Consider the following 21,607-nt stretch of genomic DNA (forward strand, 5'->3'; position numbering starts at 1 on the left):
GAATTTGAATATGAGCAAAATAACTACTTTCCTTTGGGGAAGGATGGCCAATGGTTACTTTTATTTTTGGTTTTTGGTTTTTGTTTTTAATTATTATTATTATTATTGTATTATTCACTTATTTTCTTTTTTAGTTTATTTTTCGTTTGGAAACTAAGCCAAGGGAGATTTTCCTATGTGCATAATTCTATGTGAGCTCGGGCACGGAGTTGGGGTCGAGCATGCCTTGTAAGTTGTTGGGCCTTTGGTCAGGCCCATTAAGTTTTGTTACATCTTGGCACTCTAAGTAGGTGTTGCAATTCGTGTTCGCATGTCGGGTTTAAGTCGTTTTGAAGAATTTGTATATGACTTTATAAGTTAACCCTAACTCGACTAATTTAATTTAATTAAATAGGTCAAACCTCTCAACTATAACTCTTTAATTTTGAATTAAGTTCGTGTCGAGTTCACGGGTTATATTAAAAATTGCCGTCCAGTATGTCACGTGTTGGATTCGGGTTGTGTTGAAGTATGGATATAAGACTATATAAGTCAACCATAACCCAACCCATTAAATGAAATAGGTCAGACTTCTCAACTCTAACCCTTTAATTTTATATTGGGTTCGCAAGTCGTGTAAAAAATTGTCAGTTCTAACTCCAAATATACACATGTAATTAAACGGTTAAGACTTTCTACCCTAACCAGTTAATTTCGTGTATAGATTTTCAACCCTTTAGTAAGGGTGTCAACCCGGTCCCGATTACCGGCCGGTTCCAGTTTGTACCGGGTAACCAATTTTTTAAGAAAATTGTTTTTTTTAACCGGTTTAATATATATATATATATACACACCCGGTTCCAGGTGCCAAAAACCGGGATCGGAACCGGGGTCTCCGGTTTTTGGTTTTTTGCAACCGAAACCGGCTCCCCAGTTTTCCAGTTTTCCAGTTTCGGTTTCGATTCTCCAGTAGTATTAAAAAAAATTACAAGTGTGATTGATTAATAAAACGTATGTAGACTAAATTCAATAGAAGCTCTTTGATTAAATGGTATTCCAACCTATTATACTCCGGTCAAACTGAAAAATTTGCCAAAATATCAAATTATTCACATAGCACTGTAAAAATCAGTGTATTTCTATTGTATAAAGGGAAGAGTATAAATGTGGGATATCATTTGGGCATCTTTGGCTTGTGCAACTTTTCCATACCTCCTTTTTGGGCCATGGAAAATGATCATTTTTAGGAATTATCTAGATTAAATGCCCTAGCATTTGTATGCCACACAACAATTCTCAAAAGGTGATATATATAAGCAAATTAAAAAAGAAGAAGAAGAAGACAATTTATCATTAATTAATAGTTAGATATGATTGGAATCCACATATAAAAGTTAAGAGTAGCGTTATCATGATAGAATGAACACCAATTATACACCTCTTTTTTTAAAAGAAGAAAAGCAAGGCTTAACTAGAAATTTGATGCGAACGACTAAAACCCAAGCACAGTCAAGCCAATCATTCACCTCTTCATATCACTTTCATCAACCCCTTGGGAAAACACTACCATCCTTCCTTTCCAATCAAAGGAAAAGAAAAATCAAAGCACCATACTCTAAGAGAAACCCCTTTGAATCGTCTAATATCAACGACACTTCTGTCACCATCACATGCTGCTGCTTCTTCCAATCCTCAATAATATAACCTACACCCAGTGTGACCCTCCAGGCTTCATTCATATTTGAAGACCTTTCCCCTGCCCCTGACCAATGCCTTAGCCGGAACTCCCAGATTCCATTGTTTTGCTCCGGTGAGTCTGAAAGTTGCACAGTATTTGTCTTGTGTTGGGTTTGTTGCAGTGCCAGAGCCAGAGTCCTGGCGGTTGGGGCACTGTGCTTTTCTCATTAATGTATTGTGTCTTTTTTACTCTTCAACGCCTGTGCGCCATTTATGGTGTAGTTAGAGTCCTGTAAATCAACGTAGAATTAGGACTAGCTTTAGCTTGATTCGGACACACTCACAAAAGAACAAAAGAAAAATCAAAACAGAGAGAGAGAGAGAAAGAGAGAGTGTTGGTCATTAATTTTACGTGGGATAGTTAAGATTTCTGTTGGGTGGTTTGGACAGAGGAACAGCATAGAATGCGAAATCAAAGCTCGTGATAAGAGGTTAGAGAATTTTGCAGAGCGCAATGAATAAACGCTCTTCTATTATTGTTCACAAGAGAGTCCAGGATGAAACTCCATGGACCCTGATGAACATTAACTTCCCATTATCGCAAACGGCCATGGGACGAGCTCGGGGAGGTCTGCTTAAGGTAGCGATATTCATGTTCGTGTTGATTCAGTGTGGCGTAGCTCAGCAACAACCGCCGCTGAACTCGAGCAATGACCGGTCAGCGTTACTCGACCTCCGGTCGTCGCTGGGGCTCAGAGGCAAAGACTGGCCGATAAAGTTCGACCCGTGCACGAACTGGACCGGTGTCTATTGCCAGAACGGGCGGGTCATTGGGATCAATGTGTCCGGGCTGAGACGAACCCGGGTAGGGCGGGAAAACCCGAAGTTCGCCGTGGATTCGCTGGCCAATTTGACCCTCTTGCAATTTTTCAACGCTTCTGGGTTTTATCTTCCCGGGTCTATACCCGGCTTGTTCGGCCAAAGCCTTAATGCACTCCAAATGCTCGATCTCCGGTCTTGCTCGGTGAACGGTCCGATTCCTTCGTCGCTTGGTAATTTGAGTACACTTAGTCGTTTGTATCTGTCTAATAATAGTCTTACTGGTATTATATCTCCTGCATTGGGACTGTTATCGGAACTGTCAGTTCTTGATCTTTCGCAGAACACACTTACTGGGTCAATTTCTTCTGGTTTTGAGTCTCTTGCCAATCTTACAAGGCTTGACCTTTCTTCTAATTTCTTATCTGGGCCGATTCCACCCGGTCTGGGTAACCTTTCTAGGCTCGAGTACTTGAATCTTTCTGATAATAGTTTCACTTCTTCAATACCTAGTCAATTGGGTGGCCTTTCTCTATTGAAAGAACTCGATCTCAGCAAGAATTCTTTTTCCGGGTCATTGCCTGTGGAGTTGAGTGGGTTGAAGAGTTTGCGGGGGATGAATATTGGAGTGAATGTTCTGGAGGGTCCATTTCCTGATGGTTTGTTTATGAGTCTTAGTTCAAATGGTAATGCCACTGTTGTTGTGTTCAATCTCTCAAACAATCGGTTATATGGAGCTCTGAATTTGTCGTCTCTTGGGAAGTTTAGTTTACTTGATTTGTCCAATAACTATTTCCAAGGCAAGATACTTGATGCTAGTCAAAGCAATGTTACTGTTTATAAAAATTGTCTACAGATGGAGCCGGAGCAGAGGAGTTTGGAGGATTGTAGAAAGTTTTATGCCGAGGAGGGCTTGACTTTTGATAATTTTGGAGCCCCAGAGCCTACTCAGCCACCATCGCCAGTACCTGATTCAAAGACCAACAGAAGATTGATATACATAATGGCCGGTCTATTTGGTGGGATTGGTTTCATTGTGCTTTTAGTGTTTGTCATTCTACTGCTCCTGAGAATGTGTAACAAGGGCATTGCAGGTCAAACAGGGACTGCAAATGTGGGGTCTGTGCCAGAAGGAGACAGTCCGTTACCCAAGGATCCTGTTTATATGACAGGTCTGGGAGAAACATATGCCTATGAGCAGATGCTTCACTTCACTGGTGATTTTAGCGAAGCAAATCTTATCAAACATGGCCACTCTGGAGACCTTTTCCGGGGATTTTTGGAGGGTGGGGTCCCTGTAGTAATCAAAAAGATAGATTTGCGTTCCTTCAAGAAAGAATCATACATGATGGAGTTGGAATTTTTTGGCAAAGTTTCACATACCAGGTTGGTTCCACTATTGGGGCACTGCTTGGAGCATGAGAACGAGAAGTTTTTGGTTTACAAAGATTTGCCAAACAGAGACTTGGCTAATTCCTTGCACAGAGTTACCAATTCCGAGGATGGCAATTTACAGTCTCTGGATTGGATTACAAGGTTGAAAATTGCGACAGGAGCTGCCGAAGGCCTAGCTTACCTACATCATGAGTGCACCCCTCCCCTTGTTCACAGGTATTATTGAACGGGATTATGTCTAAGATGTTTTCTCTTCATTCATACAAGTTAAATTGCTGGTTTCTTGAATTCCCACTTTTGATAGCAATATATGTGGTTTGCCTGTTGCCCGCTTAGAGTGCAATTCTTTGTTCTGAACAAGAATTTGCTTGTCCAGTAATGTTTGGTCTCTGATATGATATCCCTATTTAACTTGCTTTGACTGCTAGCGAAATAGGTGTTTAACCGGCTATTAAATTATTCCTAGGGAAAGGGCATTATGGCTGGTGCCTTCTTGGGCAGTTTAAGATTGCTTGATTTATGTTTGGTATCATTGTTTTCAATAGACAGCAACCATTAAACTACAATTAGAGTTTCTGGGTTAAAGTATGTACTTAGGACTCTTGAGTCTTGACTTTTGATTTCAGACTTTAGTTTCCATCCTTTCTGGAGTCTTGCTTCAGATTTAACTCAGTTTTGACTGCAAATTTAGAGTTGATTTGTTTAAATGATGAAAGAAGGCAAAGAAAACCTAAATCTGTATTTGGAATTTTTTACTCGTTGAACTCTATTGCTGAATACTTTTTCAGGACCTAAAAGCTTTGTGACTTCCTATGATGAGGATCATACTCCAAGCATTGGATGTGGATGTTTTGATTGTAGTAGATTTATTTGATGTGGAATTTTGACCCTAAGCATCTAAGACATTAGACATACCTTAATGTTAAGAAGTGCTGTTGCAACCTAGTCTCTGATATAAGGTCCTGGGGAGTAATTAAACTGAAAGAACCTTTTTTTCATGAAAAAACCCATGAGCGTTGCACGAATGCTGAAATCAAGAACCTGACAGTAAATACCGTCTTCTTCTTCTGGAGATTATCATGCCAAGATCATCTTATGGGGAAAGTTTTGAAAATTTTGAGCTATTTTCTGCAAATTTAGTAGGGACATTATCATCTAAATGATCTACTCAAATCAAAGATTTGGTTCATTAATTACTGTTTTCCAATTTTTTATTTTTTTTATTTTTTTAGCGTTAAGGAATTGGTACGTGTTTCCTACAACTGGGGATGACCCCTCATGAGACTTATTGTATGTAACTGCTGTTTTTCCACATGTAGTCATAGAACAAGGTTTCAACTTGGACCTTCAGTTCCTTTTAATGGAAAGAATCAGCAATATATGCTGTTGAAAAGAGATGTCTCTACTCCATGAGTTTGCTAACAAGATTATATGGTGATCCTTTTGCTTTCATTTAAGTCAATTTCAATTAGCAGTATTATATAATATGACTTTTCACATGCTTTTATTTTGGTTAATTCCATTTTTAGTTAAATATCAATTCCTTTGTAAACAGACTGCATAATCTTTTACTAGCTATATTTAGAAGTATTATGTCCAGTGGTGCAAATATTAAATGCATTCATATTTTTGGTGTTTGAAGAGATGTTCAAGCGAGCAGTATCCTTCTTGATGATAAGTTTGAAGTGCGACTTGGAAGCTTGAGCGAGGTTCATGCCCAAGAAGGGGATTCTCACCAAAATGCGCTCACAAGGTTTTTGCGGAAGCCACAGTAAGTACTTTATCAATTATACAATTTGCTTTGCATTTTGCATTCCCCAACCCCACAAAAAAATAAATAAATAAAAGCAAAAAAAGAATTTTCTTTTGCTTCAACATTTGTTGAGCTTTAACCTAGTATATATGTGCTCTTGGAGAGCATCATTGACAGCACAAGTTGGCATGTCTTGAGAGTTGGTTGATAAAAAAAAAAAAGTAGTCTTAAAACAGATCATAATATAATAGAAATATTTGATAAAATATTGGGGGCCATAAAATGGGTCAAATTTGCAGATTACTGTGACCGAGTCTGTTCATCTTCTCACTTTGTTATAGGGAGTTTGACAGCTGCATGAATTGTAACTCCATATCAATGTAAATACTAGACGCATGTATGGTTTTCATCGTTTGGTCCCATGAAATCAATTACTTAAAAAGAATGTTTAATTCAATTGACTTACAAATTAATATGGAATCAAATTAAATGTCTTTTTCCTTGCCTCTTCATTTTTTTTCCATGGTTAGATATGTTTATTGTGTTCTGTTTTCAAGTGTGACATTATTTTCCTATTGTTCTTGTGCAGAATCTCTGAACAAGGCCCTTCTGGTACGTATATTCACGTACATTTTCTGAATATTCTTTATTTCATTTATCTATTTGTCAACATACCAAGACAATTTAGATATGCATCCTCTTCATTTGATCATCCTTGACCTTCTTCTACTCCTTAGTGTGGGAATGGACTATATAATCCTGTGTGTATCAGTTTAATGCCCAAATTATTCTACACGTCCAGGAGAATAAGTGGATAATCTTGTGTAGGATTGATATGCTGAAGTTTAGACATAGATGAATATATATGCTACTATCTTCACAGATAATGCGTATTACTTCCCCTACAACTTGAAATTTTAGGTTGGTTCATACTTTGCTGAAGCAAGTCTGTTATTCAAAGAAAGTTGTTCAGCTTGGTAGAGTGGTGAGGAGAGTGGGCTATGTAGAATTTTTTTTAATGTATTTGGCATTTCAGAGATTCTATTCTCTTTGGAGAAGAAACTTAATAGCGCTTTGTTTAATTTCTTTGGTAATGGACAGGCTTATCATCAGCAACTTGCGCTTACGATGTATACTGTTTTGGGAAGGTCTTGCTTGAGCTTGTAACGGGCAAGCTTGGCATCAGCCAGTTAGATGATGCTAGTACAAGAGACTGGTTGGAACAAACGCTGCCTTGCATCAGCATATACGACAAGGAATTGGTAACTAAAATTGTTGACCCATCTCTAATAGTAGATGAGGATCTATTGGAAGAGGTATGGGCCATGGCAATCGTGGCCAGGTCGTGCCTTAACCCGAAGTCTTCCAGACGTCCCCCGATGAAATATATCCTCAAAGCTTTGGAAAACCCTTTAAAGGTAGTTAGGGAGGAGAGTTCCAGCTCTGCAAGGTTGCGAACAACGTCATCTAGGAGATCTTGGAGTGCTGCATACTTTGGTAGCTGGCGGCAAAGCTCCTCAGAAGGTGCCACCATTCCAGGCCATAGTGTCAGTGGCTTAAAACAGTCAGGGAGAGTAAACTCTCATGGAAGTGGTGGAAATGAATATTCATCTTCAAATAAAAGGTTATCCAGTGAAATTTTCCCTGAACCGGTTGAAATCCAAGACCTGGAGAGGCAAGATGAGCATTAGTTGTGAGGGTATTTGTTCTTCTTTATTGATGATATTGTGAGCTGCCTAGTCAGAGTCTTTCTGGAAAGGAACCTTTTTCCAATAGCCTCTCATGAGGGTCCAAAGCCATTTGATCGATGAAGATATTGTGGTACGTTGACCCATCTGATGAAGATTATCCGGTGGGGCAAGCATTGTTGAGGCCAATGAAATGGCTAAAGAAGTGTGTGTAAATTGAGCCAGATTCTTATAGGTTTTGAAAGCTTGTTTTTTGTCACAAGCTGCAATTTTTTCTCAGTAATGGATGCTTTCTCATAGATCCCATACGGGGGGAATATAAGTTTGTAATAGGTTAGAAATATCTTCTTGCAGGATTGTTGAATTTTAGTCGCCCTTAAAAAAAATTACTTGCCCAAAAAAGGCATTGTTGTACTTCCAATTTGCTCCTACATATTGATGTTATCGAGGGAGAAATAAAAACTTCCTTTGTAAAACAAGACATACTTTTTTCCATTGTACATACAGAGGGCTTATTAGGGATTGCGTTTGAGAAATAGAGTTTTTAAGTCAAAAAGTGTTGACAAAAATTTCATTTTTAAACTTTTACTAAAAGTGTGTTTTGACAATTTTTAGGCTTTTTAGACTCTTAAAAGCGCTTTTAATTTTTTTACCAAACGACTACTTTTTTCTTCAAACGAAATTTTTAAGTGTTAAGTGCACTTTTGAATTCTTCAAACACAATCCCAAATAAACCCTAAGGAAGACAACAAATAGGCTAAAACAAAATTTACAAAAGAAGAAGAAGAAGAAGTAGTAGGTGCAAAAATACGTTTCACCTAGACTTGTTCAAAATAAACCATCAAATATTTTAAGGAAAAAAGAAACAATTAGGTAACTCCTGTGGACGACACCGGGCTAACTACTACAAAGACACATCGGTGCTTGTCCTCCTAAATTGGGAATGTCTTTTGGAGGAACCTCTGATTCTAGTTTCATAGGAGTTGCCGATTAGAAATAATTGGTAATTTGCATTTTAAAATACTCGATTATAACCCGTAACTGGGTATATATATATACAATGTTTTTTAAAATACTTGTTTTTACTTTTTATTATTTTCTTTGGGTTTAGAGTTGTCGTACGAGGTATCTCTTTTGGTGGTTGGTTTGTTTAAATAATTGTTTTCTTTGGGTTTATAGTTGTTGTAAGGAGGTATCTATTTTGGTTGTTGGTTTGTTCACATACTTGTTTTTATTGTTTACTTTGGATTTGTAGTAGTAAATATTTAGTGTTTAATCTCATAAGAATGAGATTTGTAGTTGATATATGTAGAAGTATTTGTTTAATTTCATGTATTATGAAAAGTTTTAAAATGATTTTTTAGGGCATTTTTAAACATTGGATTTTCAGGCCCAAAAAGACCAAACCACTTATAAACTGATATAGCTTTTTTCTTAGGTTTTTATTTTTTTTAACAACCACAACGAAGCCTAGCTTTTTAGGCCAAAAAAGTCCTAATTATTTTTTTAAAAGGGCCAAAAAAAGCTAAATTGAGCCCCAAAGGTAGGCCAATACTCAAAAATGCTCAAAATATTCAATTGTTTAAAAACTCAATTATTGGTCTGGATAACCGACTACGACAGTTATTACATAATCAAGTAACCAGTAGTTGGTTACCGGTTTCGGTTTTCTAAATTGACTAACCAGCTACCCGGTTCCGGTTAGCGGTTTTAACCAATAACCGCTAACGGGAACCAAGTTGAAATCCCTAATAAAAATACAGAAAAATGTTCACGTACCCTTTAAATTATAATTTAATTGACAATGTCTCTTCAAACTTTTAATTGCGACAATATTTCAGGCCAGCAAAAAAACAAAAATGACCATAAATTTTTTTTTTTCAGTAACACAAAAATAGTCCAAAATTCTTTAAGAAAAAAAAAAAGTAATAATTTCTCAATTTTCTCTATAATTATTATTCTCTTGGGCCCATTGGTGACAATATGAACCATCCCACTAAAAAAGCCCAAAGTTTACATTGGAACTCATACGCAGGACATTGAAGACAAGCCCTTCAAACAGGAATATAATCAAAACCCTAAACCTTAAACCTCTTTCTGTGCTGTGCCTCTTTCCACGGTTACACGAAGAGAGGTTGCCATAGTCACATAAGGTACTCTCTCTAATTAGTTTTCCTTTGTGATTTCTCTGGGAGTACGTTAATAACCTTAATTCTGTCTTCCCTTTTCCTCCGTTTGTTTTCTCAGAAATTTCTTAAGAAAAGGTATGTTTTTAAGTGTTAAGGTTTGGTCTGTCATGAATCTATTCAGGTTCCCCTTTTTTTCGTGTATAAATGTTTCTGGGTTTTCCTGTTTTTCATTTGGGATGTATGTTTCGGTCGTTGTTGGTGCCAAATATGCTCAGGAAAATAATTCTTTTCAAACGCATCCGGGAAATATTTTCATTTTTCCCGCGAAGCAAACAAAGCGTATGGGAATGTGATGGGTTGATTGGAATTTTCAGTTCAATACGATAGATATTAACTCGACATGATTTGTGCGATGTCTTTTTCTTTCATAGTTAGTAATTTCGTGGTGTTAGTGAAATTTTTTTTTTTTTTTTGGAACAGTAATTATTCGATTTTTTTTTAGAAGGAACTATATGATTTTGCAAAATTATATTTCATTGTGAGGTTAATAACATTGAGATACTTGCACTCGCTTTAACAATAATATCAGTATTTTTCTCATTTGTTTACTCTGAATTCTCAGAATTGTCGTTATTTTTCAGCTCCTACTTTATTTGGTTGCTGAGTAAATATGGGAAAAGAAGAAAAGAAAATGAGGCAATTGTGTATAAGCTTAATTGTGAAATTGGAACCCACATGAAAAAGGGGGTTTGTCTTAATTGCTGGTTCTTTTTTTTTTAAGCAGGCAAAACATAGAGAAATTTAGGTTAATTTGATAACTTTTGAGATTTTGAGCTGTGAGATTTTCTCAGCAAGCAACTAGAGGAACAAGCTCAAAATTGGGTACAAAGTACTGTGAAAATTTATGGAGGATTTGTAGAGAGTTTCTGCATAACTTAATTCTTTTTTAATGCTTTTGTAGAATCTTGTTTAAATATGGATTTACTGTGGATCTGCAAGCTATCTGATGAGTTTATTCAGTTTCTGTTATGGTCTAATGGTACAAAATATTTTTTTATCTTTAATTTATGATAGGTTTTGTTGAATGGGGGTGCCCAATAAAGAACTGGTTTTGTCTGATGAGGGTAGGATGGAAGACGAGGAAATAGAAGATTTCAATGGGGATGCTTCTGAATCTGAATCAGATTCAGATGAAGCTGGAGATGTGAAATTGAGTGAACCATCGAAGAATTCAATATTCAACCGTAATGGTCTCCTTGATAAACTAGGAGATATTAGCTGGCCTGAAAATGTGGGATGGATACATAAGCTCACTGTTGATATTAAACAAGAGCAAGAGGTGGATGTGAATGATGACCTGGCACGAGAGGTTGCTTTCTATACACAAGCATTGGAGGGAACTAGGCAAGCCTTTGAGAAGCTTCAGTCGATGGGGATTCCTTTTCTCAGGCCTTCTGACTATTATGCAGAGATGGTGAAGACAGATTCCCACATGGGGAAAGTGAAAGGCCGGCTTTTGGCAGAGAAGAAGAAGATTGAGGAGGCTGAGGAGAGGAGGAAGGCTAGGGAGTCCAAGAGACTGTCTAAAGAGATTCAGGCCCAGAAGCTGAAAGAGAGAGCTAAGCAGAAAAAGGAGGATATAGAGTCTGTTAAGAAGTGGAGGAAGCAGAGGCAGCAGAGCGGGTTTGCAGGGGGCGAAAAAGACACTGAGATGAGTTTGCCCTTTGAAGATGGGAAAGTATTTGAGAGGTCAAATAAGAAGAGACCAGGCGTGTCTCCAGGAGATCGTTCTGGAGGGAAGGCAAGACAAGGTGTTGGAAACAAGATGAAACAGAAGAAAAGGGAATCTAGAAATTCAAAGTTTGGTGCTGGAGGGAGGAAAGGTTTGAAGAAGCAGAACACGGCGGAGACCACTAATGATTTTAGAGCATATAACAAAGGCGGTGATACTGGAAATAAGAAGAGGAAGAGGTAATAGACATCCTTGACTCTTGTCTTTTTTGTACGAAAGGACTGTTTGCTGTGCTAACCGTGGTATAAGGATTTCTTCTGTAATTTCAATTTTATTTTATTTTTCAGAGGGGCTTGTTGTAGCCTATTGAGCTTTATCGATTCTAATATATATGTAAAAACTTTTAAGTTTGCGACCCTTTGTTCTCATGGTGTTTCTTCTTCAAGTAGCAGTTTCCTTCCTGTTGTTCTAGTTATCATAGTTTGAAATCATTTTGGTCAATCTTGGTGTTGCATCACAGACATCTAGTTCCTTTTTTTTGGTGAAGCCTGACAATCTGACCTATCATTTAGCATTCTTCGTTCAGAATCTATTATTATGGATGCATAGTGATTGTATATTCATGTCAACAGACAAATGAGATTCTTTCTATGGAGCAATATGGGTGTTGGGATATGTTATGATTGGCCTTTTTTCTTCAATCTATAATTTTCTGATCTGTCTAGCTGGATGTGCATGGCTTCTTCACCAATTCTAAGGTGTGTGGAATACTCTGCTCCATCACTTAGATTATCAACAACCAAAGTCAACTATAATGTAGATGGGCAATCATTGCTGAATTTGCTTCAATCATTATCATTATATAAAGGGCATGATTCTATATCATTAGCAGATACATAGTTCATTGTTGTGCTGGCTAGGCGCCACTCCAGGTGGTCCTTGATAGGGATTGAGATCCCCTAAAATTTCATTTAAATTTGATATTCTCAAATTTATAAATCTCAATCGTTTGTCTCATCTAAGCGTTTAAAATAAGTCATGTTTCATCATTTAATGAGAAAATTTAATAAGGAAGCTACCCTCAAAGAAGAGAATTGGAAAATGATCCTCTCCATTTCAAATTTCCTTCGTTTCTTCCATTTAGTGCATTTTGAAGGGTAGTGTTATCCAAAACCCAAAGAATTTAATAAGCCATATTTCCTCATTAAATCTTGAAACATGGCTTATTGTAGACGCTTAGATGAAATGAACGATTGATATTTATGAATTTGAAAATCTCAAATTTAAAGAGAATTTTAGGAGATCTCAATCTGACGTCGATGGCAAAGGGGATCTCAATCCGACGACCTCCAGCATTGGTAACCCAGCCACTAATTTGTGTTCAATTTTATTCCCACCATTCTCAGCTTTGATGTCTATGTAAGGACCCGACCTTATATGGAGTCACATAGCCTTTAATGCTTATGTTGGTTGTGAGTTTGCCATGGATCATTGTCCTCCGGAGCTGCTTGGCTGTCCCTATGAATCTTCCTAACTTGGGCTACCAGTTTGGAAAACCACCGGCCTCTATGGCTCTAGGTTTGAAGTTTGCGAAGTTGGAAATCTAATGATCTCCCACACCTAAATCTACCCTCATTGAGCCTTTTTCTAAGAGATTTTTAAATTTAATATGGTATTAGAGTAAAGTTTCAAATGTTCGAACCTTGATTTCATAATTTATTTTCATTTAAATTAAAAATTTCATGTGTTGGCCTTACTTGTTGAGGTGAAATTTGGGCTCACATGCTAATGAATAAATGAAGATTCAGTGTATCATTAATTTTTTTAACAAGACAATATTATTGATAATATGTGAGGAAAAGAAAAGAATTCATGGAACATATTTTAAGGTTGGATGATCTATTTCAGTTTTTTACTTTTTTCGAAAAAAAAAAAGAAAAAAAAAGAAAAGGTATTAATGAACAATTTAAAACACAAAACACTTACAAAAGACTTACGTTCCGTTTGACAAACGGTTCATGGCAAACAGTGTTGGCTTATTACTGTTTAGGCGATAGACGTGTCTGCTAAACGTATACCGAATATCAATGATTGTTCAGTAATCTTCATTTGAAACTATTTTCACATTTATATTAAAGCAAAACACTTTTTAAACAAAAAAACAAAAAGTATCATCTAAAAAGTTTTTCCAAACCAACTCTTTTAGTTTTTTTTTTTTTCTTTTTTCTTTTTTCTTTTAAAAAAAGACTTTTCAAATGGATATTCGTTATCCTTTTAAGAAATATAAAGATGGGATTGGGTTGGTGATGTCAACCTGATAAGGGGTATGACTCACGACTCATGCTCAAGAAAGTTCCATGTGAGTTCTTAGGTGGGTACCATGAACTTTTTCTAGTAAATTTAATAGAATAGAAGCCCCACAATGCATTGGGTAAAGTCAGAAGCTTCCTAATTCCATTGACTCATCAATAATTAAAAGCAAAGCTTTCACACTACACCTCACCATCTACTCATCTCCTCAACCTCTGCTTGACAAAAGCTTCCTCCCAACACTTCTCTTCTATTCTATTAAGTAGGCTCCAAGCTTGCAAATACAGTGACCTCTCTCTCTCTCTCTGCTTTTGTTTGAATAAATTTTCACAAACATGTTGGATTACATGTTCGAGTTGATCACCCAGGCTGCTTCCAACCACCTCTTCATCTTCTGTTTCTGTAATCTGATCATTGCCATTGTTCTTGTGGGCTCAAAACCCACCTCCAAAATTGGCCATGCAGCTGAAATCCCTCTTTCTCTGGTCATCAACACACGCACAAATCGCAATCCAGGAGCAGACAGTAAGCAGCTTTTTTATGACACAGAAACGTTGAGAAATGTCAATCAAGTGTCGTGCTCCCAGGAAGCACCTGTTGATGATGGCAGGGAGGAAAATGGCAACGGCAGTAACAAGAAAGAAGACGAGGATGAGGATCGTGATGATGATCTGAGGAAAAAAGTAGAAGAATTTATAGAAAAGGTTAACAAGGGATGGAAGGCTGAAATTTTGAGGTGAATTTGTACAAGTTACTTTGTGTAATAATGCTGAAACCTTTTGTATATTTGTTACTCTGATGAGACTGTACTGAGGAAATTTTGATTGTACTCTCAAGAGCAATGTGCTTAGGATTGGTGCTCTTGGGTATAAAGAATTTCCTCGGGCCTGTCCAAACTTCGAAACTTTGGTTTGTATCATGTACCTACATGCGTGCATACCGAAGATAGAGATGTTACACATCTCAATTTATTGATGTAACATATTCACCTTGCGTCCTTTGCACACCGAACACCAGACGCAAACTTTGTCCAAATACTACTTTAGGGCATGGAGAAAGTATAAAATGTGATTAAAGTTCTTAGAGATGGATGGCTTTAATTTTCTAATTAGAGTTTGATTATCCCCCACATGGAAGTGGGGTAAAGCAAGATAAAGGTGATAAAATTAGTTTTTTCCATCTGATTTTTTCTTTTCTTTCCCTAATTTGTTTCTTTTTATATATACTTTGTATCAATATATGTTGGACATGAGGATCAGGAAATGGTTTTTCAGGATATCCGTCATTTTTTTACCAGAAAGGAGTAAGAACAAAAGAAAGAATATTAAACATGCTTTAAAACTTCTTGCATCATACGCCATCCATTAACATCTATAGAGAACCCAGCAAGTTGTACAATTACAGTTCTGCCAACGACTAAATCTGTACAAATTACAATGATTCACAACATATTTTCGTACTGAGTAATGTTTGCACTATAACGGGAAAGATTTTGCTTGGAGCTAAATCACAACATAATTTATTAGTGAAAGATGTTGACTTAAGTCACCGGATTGTAATGGCCAATGCATTTACAGTTTAACATGGAAGTGAATCATCAAAGGGAAACAAGGGCGGAAAAAGAGGATACTAAAAGGATCTATGTTGAGGCACCTACATGAGAACGCTACACAACCAAATGTAAGGGTCCGAACATGCTTCAAAAGGGAATAATATGAAACTCATGGGGCATGAAATCTTCACTTGGTCTGTAGTATTTGTCTGGGGAGTACAGGCTTAAGTTTGACACTTGGCTAGTGTAAAGGCAGGCAAATCTCTCAACCTGCACCATGAAAAACGCAGGAGATTACATGTCCCGTCAGCCTTAAGTCACGGCCCAGCAAGTATTAAGAAAGGTTTTGCAAAATAATTGTCCATACACCTGCCAAAAAATGGTATAAACTTACCTGATGCGCAAAGCGTGAATTCTGATAACCGGTCTTCATGAGTTGTCCCCAGACTTTATGAAACTGTAATTTTGGCAAACAAAAGATGTCACCATCATTGATACAAAACATAATTAAAATACTCCATACCATCATACTAAAACATTAAGTAATTGAAAATACTATAACATGATAAAAGTTCTCCACCTTTTGGTGGCATTCCCGTTGGGCCTGTTGATGTGTTGATCGGACATGCTCCCTTTGAGACTATCAAACGATACCATTATAGAAAAGAACTATATCAATAAAGTTTACACAATGGTATTCAGACTGGCTATGACACTTAGCATTATAGATAAATGGCCTAACCTCCAACTCATCTAATGCAGAAAATATTTTCTGTTTTACATCAACTTTGACATCTTCAAACCTGAAAAGGAAAGCCACTACTTTGTCAAACTGCTATAAAATTAGTATGCATGAGATATGGCTATGCAGATAGTTACTTGAGAGACCACTTCAGACGATGAATTTTGTCTTCAATGAGGTCTCGTTGTTCCCGCAACAATCGTAGTTCCTGCACAAAAATAACATCAATTACAACATAATTCCGATAATACTAGCATGCTAAGCAGTTTATATGACAGAACCTTCAGTCCCCAACCCTGTAAGAATCATTTTGGAAGCTTACTCAATTAACCATTTTACTTGACCAGTTAAAGTTTGTTAAAGAATTAGACTTCCATTAAACCACTGAAGAGAAAGATATAATTAAGTTGTATAAATACCTTGCGGGTATCCCTTAATTCCCAGAGAAGTTCAACCTCCCTCTCAAGCTCTGGAACAACAAGCATTGTTCTCCACCCTGCTCACAAGGACATAAATCAAGAACCAAACCATTATACATGATATTCTAAATATTGTACTTTTCATTACAAAAACTTCACACCTATTCTATGAAGACCTTGATATAGTAGTTAGTGTAAGTTATGAGGTGATGATACAAATAAGAGGAAACTTTAAAAAAAAAAAGTAAAAAAAAAAAATGAGAAGGAAATGACAACATATTATACCAAGAACCTTTTTGCTGCGTAAAATATCTCCATAGATATGATCCCCAACATATAGAACCTGCAAAAAGTAAAACATAATCGAACTAAGCACCTAAACTTGCAAGAATCAAAAGTTAGTAGGAACCAACAGTTCGGCAACTGCCCATGAGGATCATAACTCTTAGGAATGAAATCTATTAAAAGTTCAAAGCTAACCAAGGATCGCAATGATTAAATTTGAAAATTTCAAAAAACGGGAACCAGTTTACTATGTAAGTTTAGCATAATTTCTTCTTGCTGCCTACATACAACATGAGGACAGTTCACCTGTTGACTTGACTCAATTGAGAGTAGTTTATGAAGATGACCAACACTGCCTCCCTGAAAAATTATCAGCTATTATTCAATCTCTATTCAAATTGAAAGTATACCACCAATTACAAAAATAAAGCTGGTTGTAAAGTCACATTATTATATCATAAATAATTGTCAAAGTATATTGTATTATGTACAACATCTCCATAAAAATACCTGGAAAACTCTGCACATCTTATTCAGGCCATTAACTGATAATCTTGGTGAAGTACTTCCCACCTTATTAATAAATATAAACTGAATTAATATGAGGACAAAAAAACACAGACCATATAGTGGTAGATATGCTAGACAAGAAATGATAACATTATTATTATATTGACCTGAGGCATAGGAGAGCCATTATCAGTATTAAGTAGCATCCCAGACTTAGGTTCAACTTCAAATAAATTTGCTCGATTGTCCTCATGGAAGAAGCCTGGCTTCGCACTATATGGATAACCACCTCTTGAAGGTTAGAAGTGAAAATACTAAGCAATAAACAAAGCTTTATATGCTAATGTAAAATTTTAACAAATCAAAACCAACCTTGATTAACTCTCCTCAAATGAGCAACTTCTATTATGTTAAATATATGTTCTTTCACCTACGCATATTGGCTTGACGAACAGTAATTGTCCAAGTACTAATGTCTCTTTACATCTCACTATATGGCTGTAAACACTAAATTCTAATTCAAGGGCTGGTGGGACCTTAATCAGCCTCAATCTTATAACTTAAATTAACAACCTTAAGATCAACTCCAAACTAACCACAACTCCTTTGGTGATTCCTCAACATCAGTTGGTTAGACATGTTTAAGGAATGCAGAAAAGAAATTTAATGAAGAGATCTTGAGGCCTCTCAAAAGAAAAGGTGCACAATATATCACAGTTTATAATATACCTGCCAGTGATTACAACATCAAAGAATCGAAGCCAGTCAAAATTGCATTTGTTACTACCATTCACTGTACGGGATTCACAGAGGAAATTCATCACAATGTTTGTATAGTCCCATAAACTGCAAGAGATATCATAGAGGTTCCTCATCATGTCAGTTAATACAATAAATGAAAACTCCTAATCTTCATATATATTTCTTAATTTATACACGAGGAAGAAAGGATAAAGCATACAAATAGATAGCACTGTAAAAGCAACTTCTACGTGTATTTTAATGTCACTATAGTCTAATAAATTCTTTTTTCTTGTTTCCATTTCTAAATTCTAGTGCATTTTTGCTTCGTTAAGTTCAAGCATACTTCCATTAAAAATGTTAAAATTACAAATACATCTTGATTGATAAGTTTTAAATGTAACCATGTTATTTGACAAAAGAATTAAGAGAAGCAGTAATACCTATTTGTCACCAAGAATGTAGACCGGCCAGAATCTCTGAGCATTTTGAGCATGGGCACAATTGCAGTATCTTCATTAATATATCTAGTCGGGAATCAACAAATGAATGAGATTATATTCATTAACAATAAGCATTAGCTTACTATAATTAAACTAACCGAGAACTCATGAACAACCATTACCATGATATTTACTATAGTTTACATCCCCACCTTTTAGGATCTTTTGCAACCATTTGCTTTAAAGTTCCATCACGGTGGCACAAATCAACTGCAGCTCGAACATCTTTGTACATACGGGAGTAACTGGAAAAACAGTTTATAGATCATTAATATAGCCATATAAATATAAATACATGATAGTGAACGTAACTAAATAAAGCGGTATTCTAAGGAGTGTCCGTTCATATTAGCGACCACCATATATTTTTGGGAATTCAACAAGCTACTCTATTCCGCCTACGCAACTAGTTGCTTGCTGGGTCATCTTCCTTTTATCACTTACAGCATTAAGAATCCAAAAGAAAAACAGGACAAAAAAAAAGCAGCAATATTCTTACTCTGGAACTTTTCCCAGATTTCTGTCATGGAAGTCAACCAGTTGAGCAAACAAATAGGCTTCAGCTAGTGAAAAAAGGGTGTCAATGAGAGCATAGTCAGGCTCATCAAAAGCATCCCGTACCAAAGTATTCCCATAGGTCCCAACTTTTTCTTCCTTTGACAACTCCTTGAATCCATGGTAGGCTACTTTCACATACTTATGCCGATCCATCTGTATAATGTACACGACAAATAATTCAAGTAGGTTATCCATGAGATTCAAGCAAGAAAGAGTGCAAAAGCAAAAAAACAAATGAACAGAATTAACCTTCAAGATATTGCCCCTCTTTTTATCAAGTACCAAGCCTCTGACCATGTACTTCCAATCAAATGACCAATTCAGCAACTGCATAGGATCATTTTTCTTAATAAACCAACCATATAGTGCAATTTAAGAATAAGAATAAATATAAACTAATAAAAAACGTAGACCGAGATCACAGGGTGTGAGAGTAAAGAAGAGACAAATAACATATCAACCTAAGAAAGATATGCTAGATCAATTGAAACACGTATTACAAAGGTATCATTAAGTTATTATAATGCAAAACAATATCACGTTTCTTCTTGGAACCATAAGCACAGATGAGAAATTAGACAAACCTCATGAGGGTAACCCAAATCGTACACCAATTTCCTAATTGTGCCTTCATAAGCAAGAGATTCGAAAGTCTCAGGCTTGTATTGTGCCAAAGTGTAATCCATATCAAACCCGACAGCAACAATGCTTTTCATGTTCAATGATCTGTTGCAAAATATACGCTTTCCTATATCAATCCTACGTCCTCCCTCTGGAGATGACCATATACATGGTTTATGACCACCATCACTGCTTGCCATATGAAGAAAATTTGATGATTTGCCACCTACAACAGTCCCATGACTCTCGTCCATTGGATAACTGGCACAAAATTGACTTGCTCCTGATAGTTTTTAGCCAAGGGAGGGGAGGAGGCAAAACATTAGCTTCTGATAGTGATTCAGAATGATAGTACACTATACAACACAAGTCAAGGCTGCATAATGCATTAATATATTTTATTACTTATTTTGCTTGTGTACATAAATTTACGAATTCTATGCCTCAAAATTCCTAAAATGTGTTTAGAAATGAAAATGTTTCCCCACAACATTTGTCTGAAAGTACACATCTACTTTACAGTATCACACTCTTAATCAGCATGGTTCTAAATTTGATATTGACTCCATTCCACGTGATAATTTCTCACATCAAGGGTTATAAAGACATAGTTCAGTGATTTCAATTGAATCAAATGCCCTAAACACTTAGGAACCAATAGACACTTAAACTTTTTATTCTTATTAATTAATGCATAGTGCATGCTTTATTTGGATACAGCCATAGACAAACAAATCCGATCACATTTGTTTAATTCCATTATACATCATACAACAGAACACATTAATTTAGTTCACACTTACTCTTCAAGCAAGTGGGCAGGTTTACCTAACTCAATCTAAAGGCTTGAAATGAACAACTCTAATTCCTCATTTCCCATCACTCCTCGTCCAACCCGTATGACAAAACCCACAAAACATTTTCTTTCTTATATGAAAATGATGAACAACAAACCAAAAAAATAAGATCTTTTATCCCACAAAATAAAACCTTAACATCTTACCTGATTTGTCCAATCAAAAGAGCACAAAGTGCACCAAGCTAAGTTCCAACTCTAGGAATCATCCAAGCTACGCTCCAAGAAACACCTAGAAATCCAATTTCTCAATTAAAAAACAGACAATCTTTTGCTCCCAAAACAACCAACTAACTAATATAATACTACTACCAGTTCCAATCTTAAACCCTACCCAACGGCGTCTTCTAAACCATCCCACCACATAACTCCAAAACTTTCACCAAATTGCCGACAAAACATTAATTTTACCAAAGAAACACTTGCAAAATAATAAAAAATTTACTAACACACATTCTTAGAACCATAAACCTATCAAAATTTCGGATTAAGATTAATTCTGCAGTGAACTATCAAAATTCTAACCATTTATTTTTAAAATAAATGCGTCATGCAATAAGACGCAATGAAATTAAGAAAAAAAAAATGAGAATCTTGTGAAGGTGGGACATGTCGAAGTGGAAAAATCTTAACCTCTTGATTTAAATAAAAAATAAAAAGGTTGAAAAAATAGAAGCAAAATTTACAATCCAGTGGAGCAAAAGACAAGTACGGAAACGAACCTGCGGCGTGAATTCGTTTTCGTTTACCGGGAGAGTGATGGGGTTTGCAGAGAATTCCGAAGCTAAGCTGAATCCGGGAAGAGAAAGTGAAGGAGAATTCAGGAGAGAAATGGGAGAGGCAAAAGGAAACGGGCTTTCTGGGAATTCGCATGGTGGAATTAAATAGGCATTTCGGGAATGATATGGAAGATGAATCGGATACTGGAAGCTAGTGCGATTAGGGGTGCGATTACAAGTTGGCCGTGAACGAATCTAATCGCAGCAGGCAATGGGATTATGAATTGGATAATCAATGTTGCGGGGGAAGGAATTAATTCCCGGACAAAATGCGAATGTGCGATTCCTTTTCGTTTCTCTCAGCGGGAACGTTTGCAGAGAACGTGCGAAATTCCCGTTGGGATTCCAACTTTTAACTTGTAATTTTTGGTAATCACTCATATTCACTACTATCCCAATCCACTGACGTGGCACTGGTGCTACTCCAGTAAATTTTTTGCAGAAATGGTTTGACAGTAAAAGTTAATCATTAAATTAACACTCATTAAATGGTTTATTTTTAACTTACCGAAAATGCTAGATGTTTTTTTGGTGTCCTTCTAATACTTCTGGTGTCTTC

The 21,607-nt window shown here is 36.4% G+C and overlaps 4 protein-coding genes across 5 annotated transcripts; 3 read left to right on the forward strand and 1 right to left on the reverse strand.

The window, feature by feature from the left end:
• Positions 1–1,476: 1,476 nt before the first annotated feature.
• On the forward strand, positions 1,477–7,813 carry LOC132183774 (probable LRR receptor-like serine/threonine-protein kinase At2g16250). Its single transcript, XM_059597188.1, has 4 exons — positions 1,477–4,086; positions 5,513–5,641; positions 6,213–6,235; positions 6,725–7,813. The coding sequence occupies exons 1-4, from the start codon at positions 2,171–2,173 to the stop codon at positions 7,312–7,314; spliced, it is 2,658 nt and encodes an 885-aa protein (XP_059453171.1). The 5' UTR covers positions 1,477–2,170; the 3' UTR covers positions 7,315–7,813.
• Positions 7,814–9,362: 1,549 nt separating this feature from the next.
• Positions 9,363–11,600, forward strand: LOC132184368 (probable rRNA-processing protein EBP2 homolog). The gene is made up of 2 exons (XM_059597982.1): positions 9,363–9,464; positions 10,515–11,600. The coding sequence occupies exon 2, from the start codon at positions 10,525–10,527 to the stop codon at positions 11,413–11,415; it is 891 nt and encodes a 296-aa protein (XP_059453965.1). The 5' UTR covers positions 9,363–9,464; positions 10,515–10,524; the 3' UTR covers positions 11,416–11,600.
• Positions 11,601–13,630: 2,030 nt separating this feature from the next.
• LOC132184860 (uncharacterized) lies at positions 13,631–14,567 on the forward strand. Its single transcript, XM_059598640.1, has one exon. It carries the CDS (start codon positions 13,818–13,820, stop codon positions 14,220–14,222), a length of 405 nt encoding a protein of 134 aa, XP_059454623.1. The 5' UTR covers positions 13,631–13,817; the 3' UTR covers positions 14,223–14,567.
• Positions 14,568–14,886: 319 nt separating this feature from the next.
• Positions 14,887–21,384, reverse strand: LOC132184042 (uncharacterized). Of its 2 annotated transcripts, XM_059597521.1 has the most exons (18): positions 20,992–21,078; positions 20,417–20,501; positions 19,377–19,696; positions 19,042–19,119; positions 18,734–18,945; positions 18,387–18,479; positions 18,175–18,258; positions 17,720–17,836; positions 17,158–17,263; positions 16,991–17,053; positions 16,787–16,840; positions 16,481–16,538; positions 16,196–16,272; positions 15,914–15,984; positions 15,777–15,837; positions 15,615–15,674; positions 15,429–15,491; positions 14,887–15,304 (listed from the first exon to the last, which is right to left on the reverse strand). In XM_059597521.1, exons 3-18 carry the CDS (start codon positions 19,665–19,667, stop codon positions 15,182–15,184), a joined length of 1,611 nt encoding a protein of 536 aa, XP_059453504.1. In that variant the 5' UTR covers positions 19,668–19,696; positions 20,417–20,501; positions 20,992–21,078; the 3' UTR covers positions 14,887–15,181. The 2 variants fall into 2 exon arrangements, with proteins under 2 accessions (XP_059453504.1, XP_059453503.1); XM_059597520.1 differs by lacking the exon at positions 20,417–20,501 and having other exon boundaries at positions 20,992–21,384.
• Between the last annotated feature and the right edge of the window lie 223 nt (positions 21,385–21,607).

Source organism: Corylus avellana, chromosome ca6 (assembly GCF_901000735.1).
Source record: "Corylus avellana chromosome ca6, CavTom2PMs-1.0".
Taxonomy (NCBI): domain Eukaryota; kingdom Viridiplantae; phylum Streptophyta; class Magnoliopsida; order Fagales; family Betulaceae; genus Corylus; species Corylus avellana.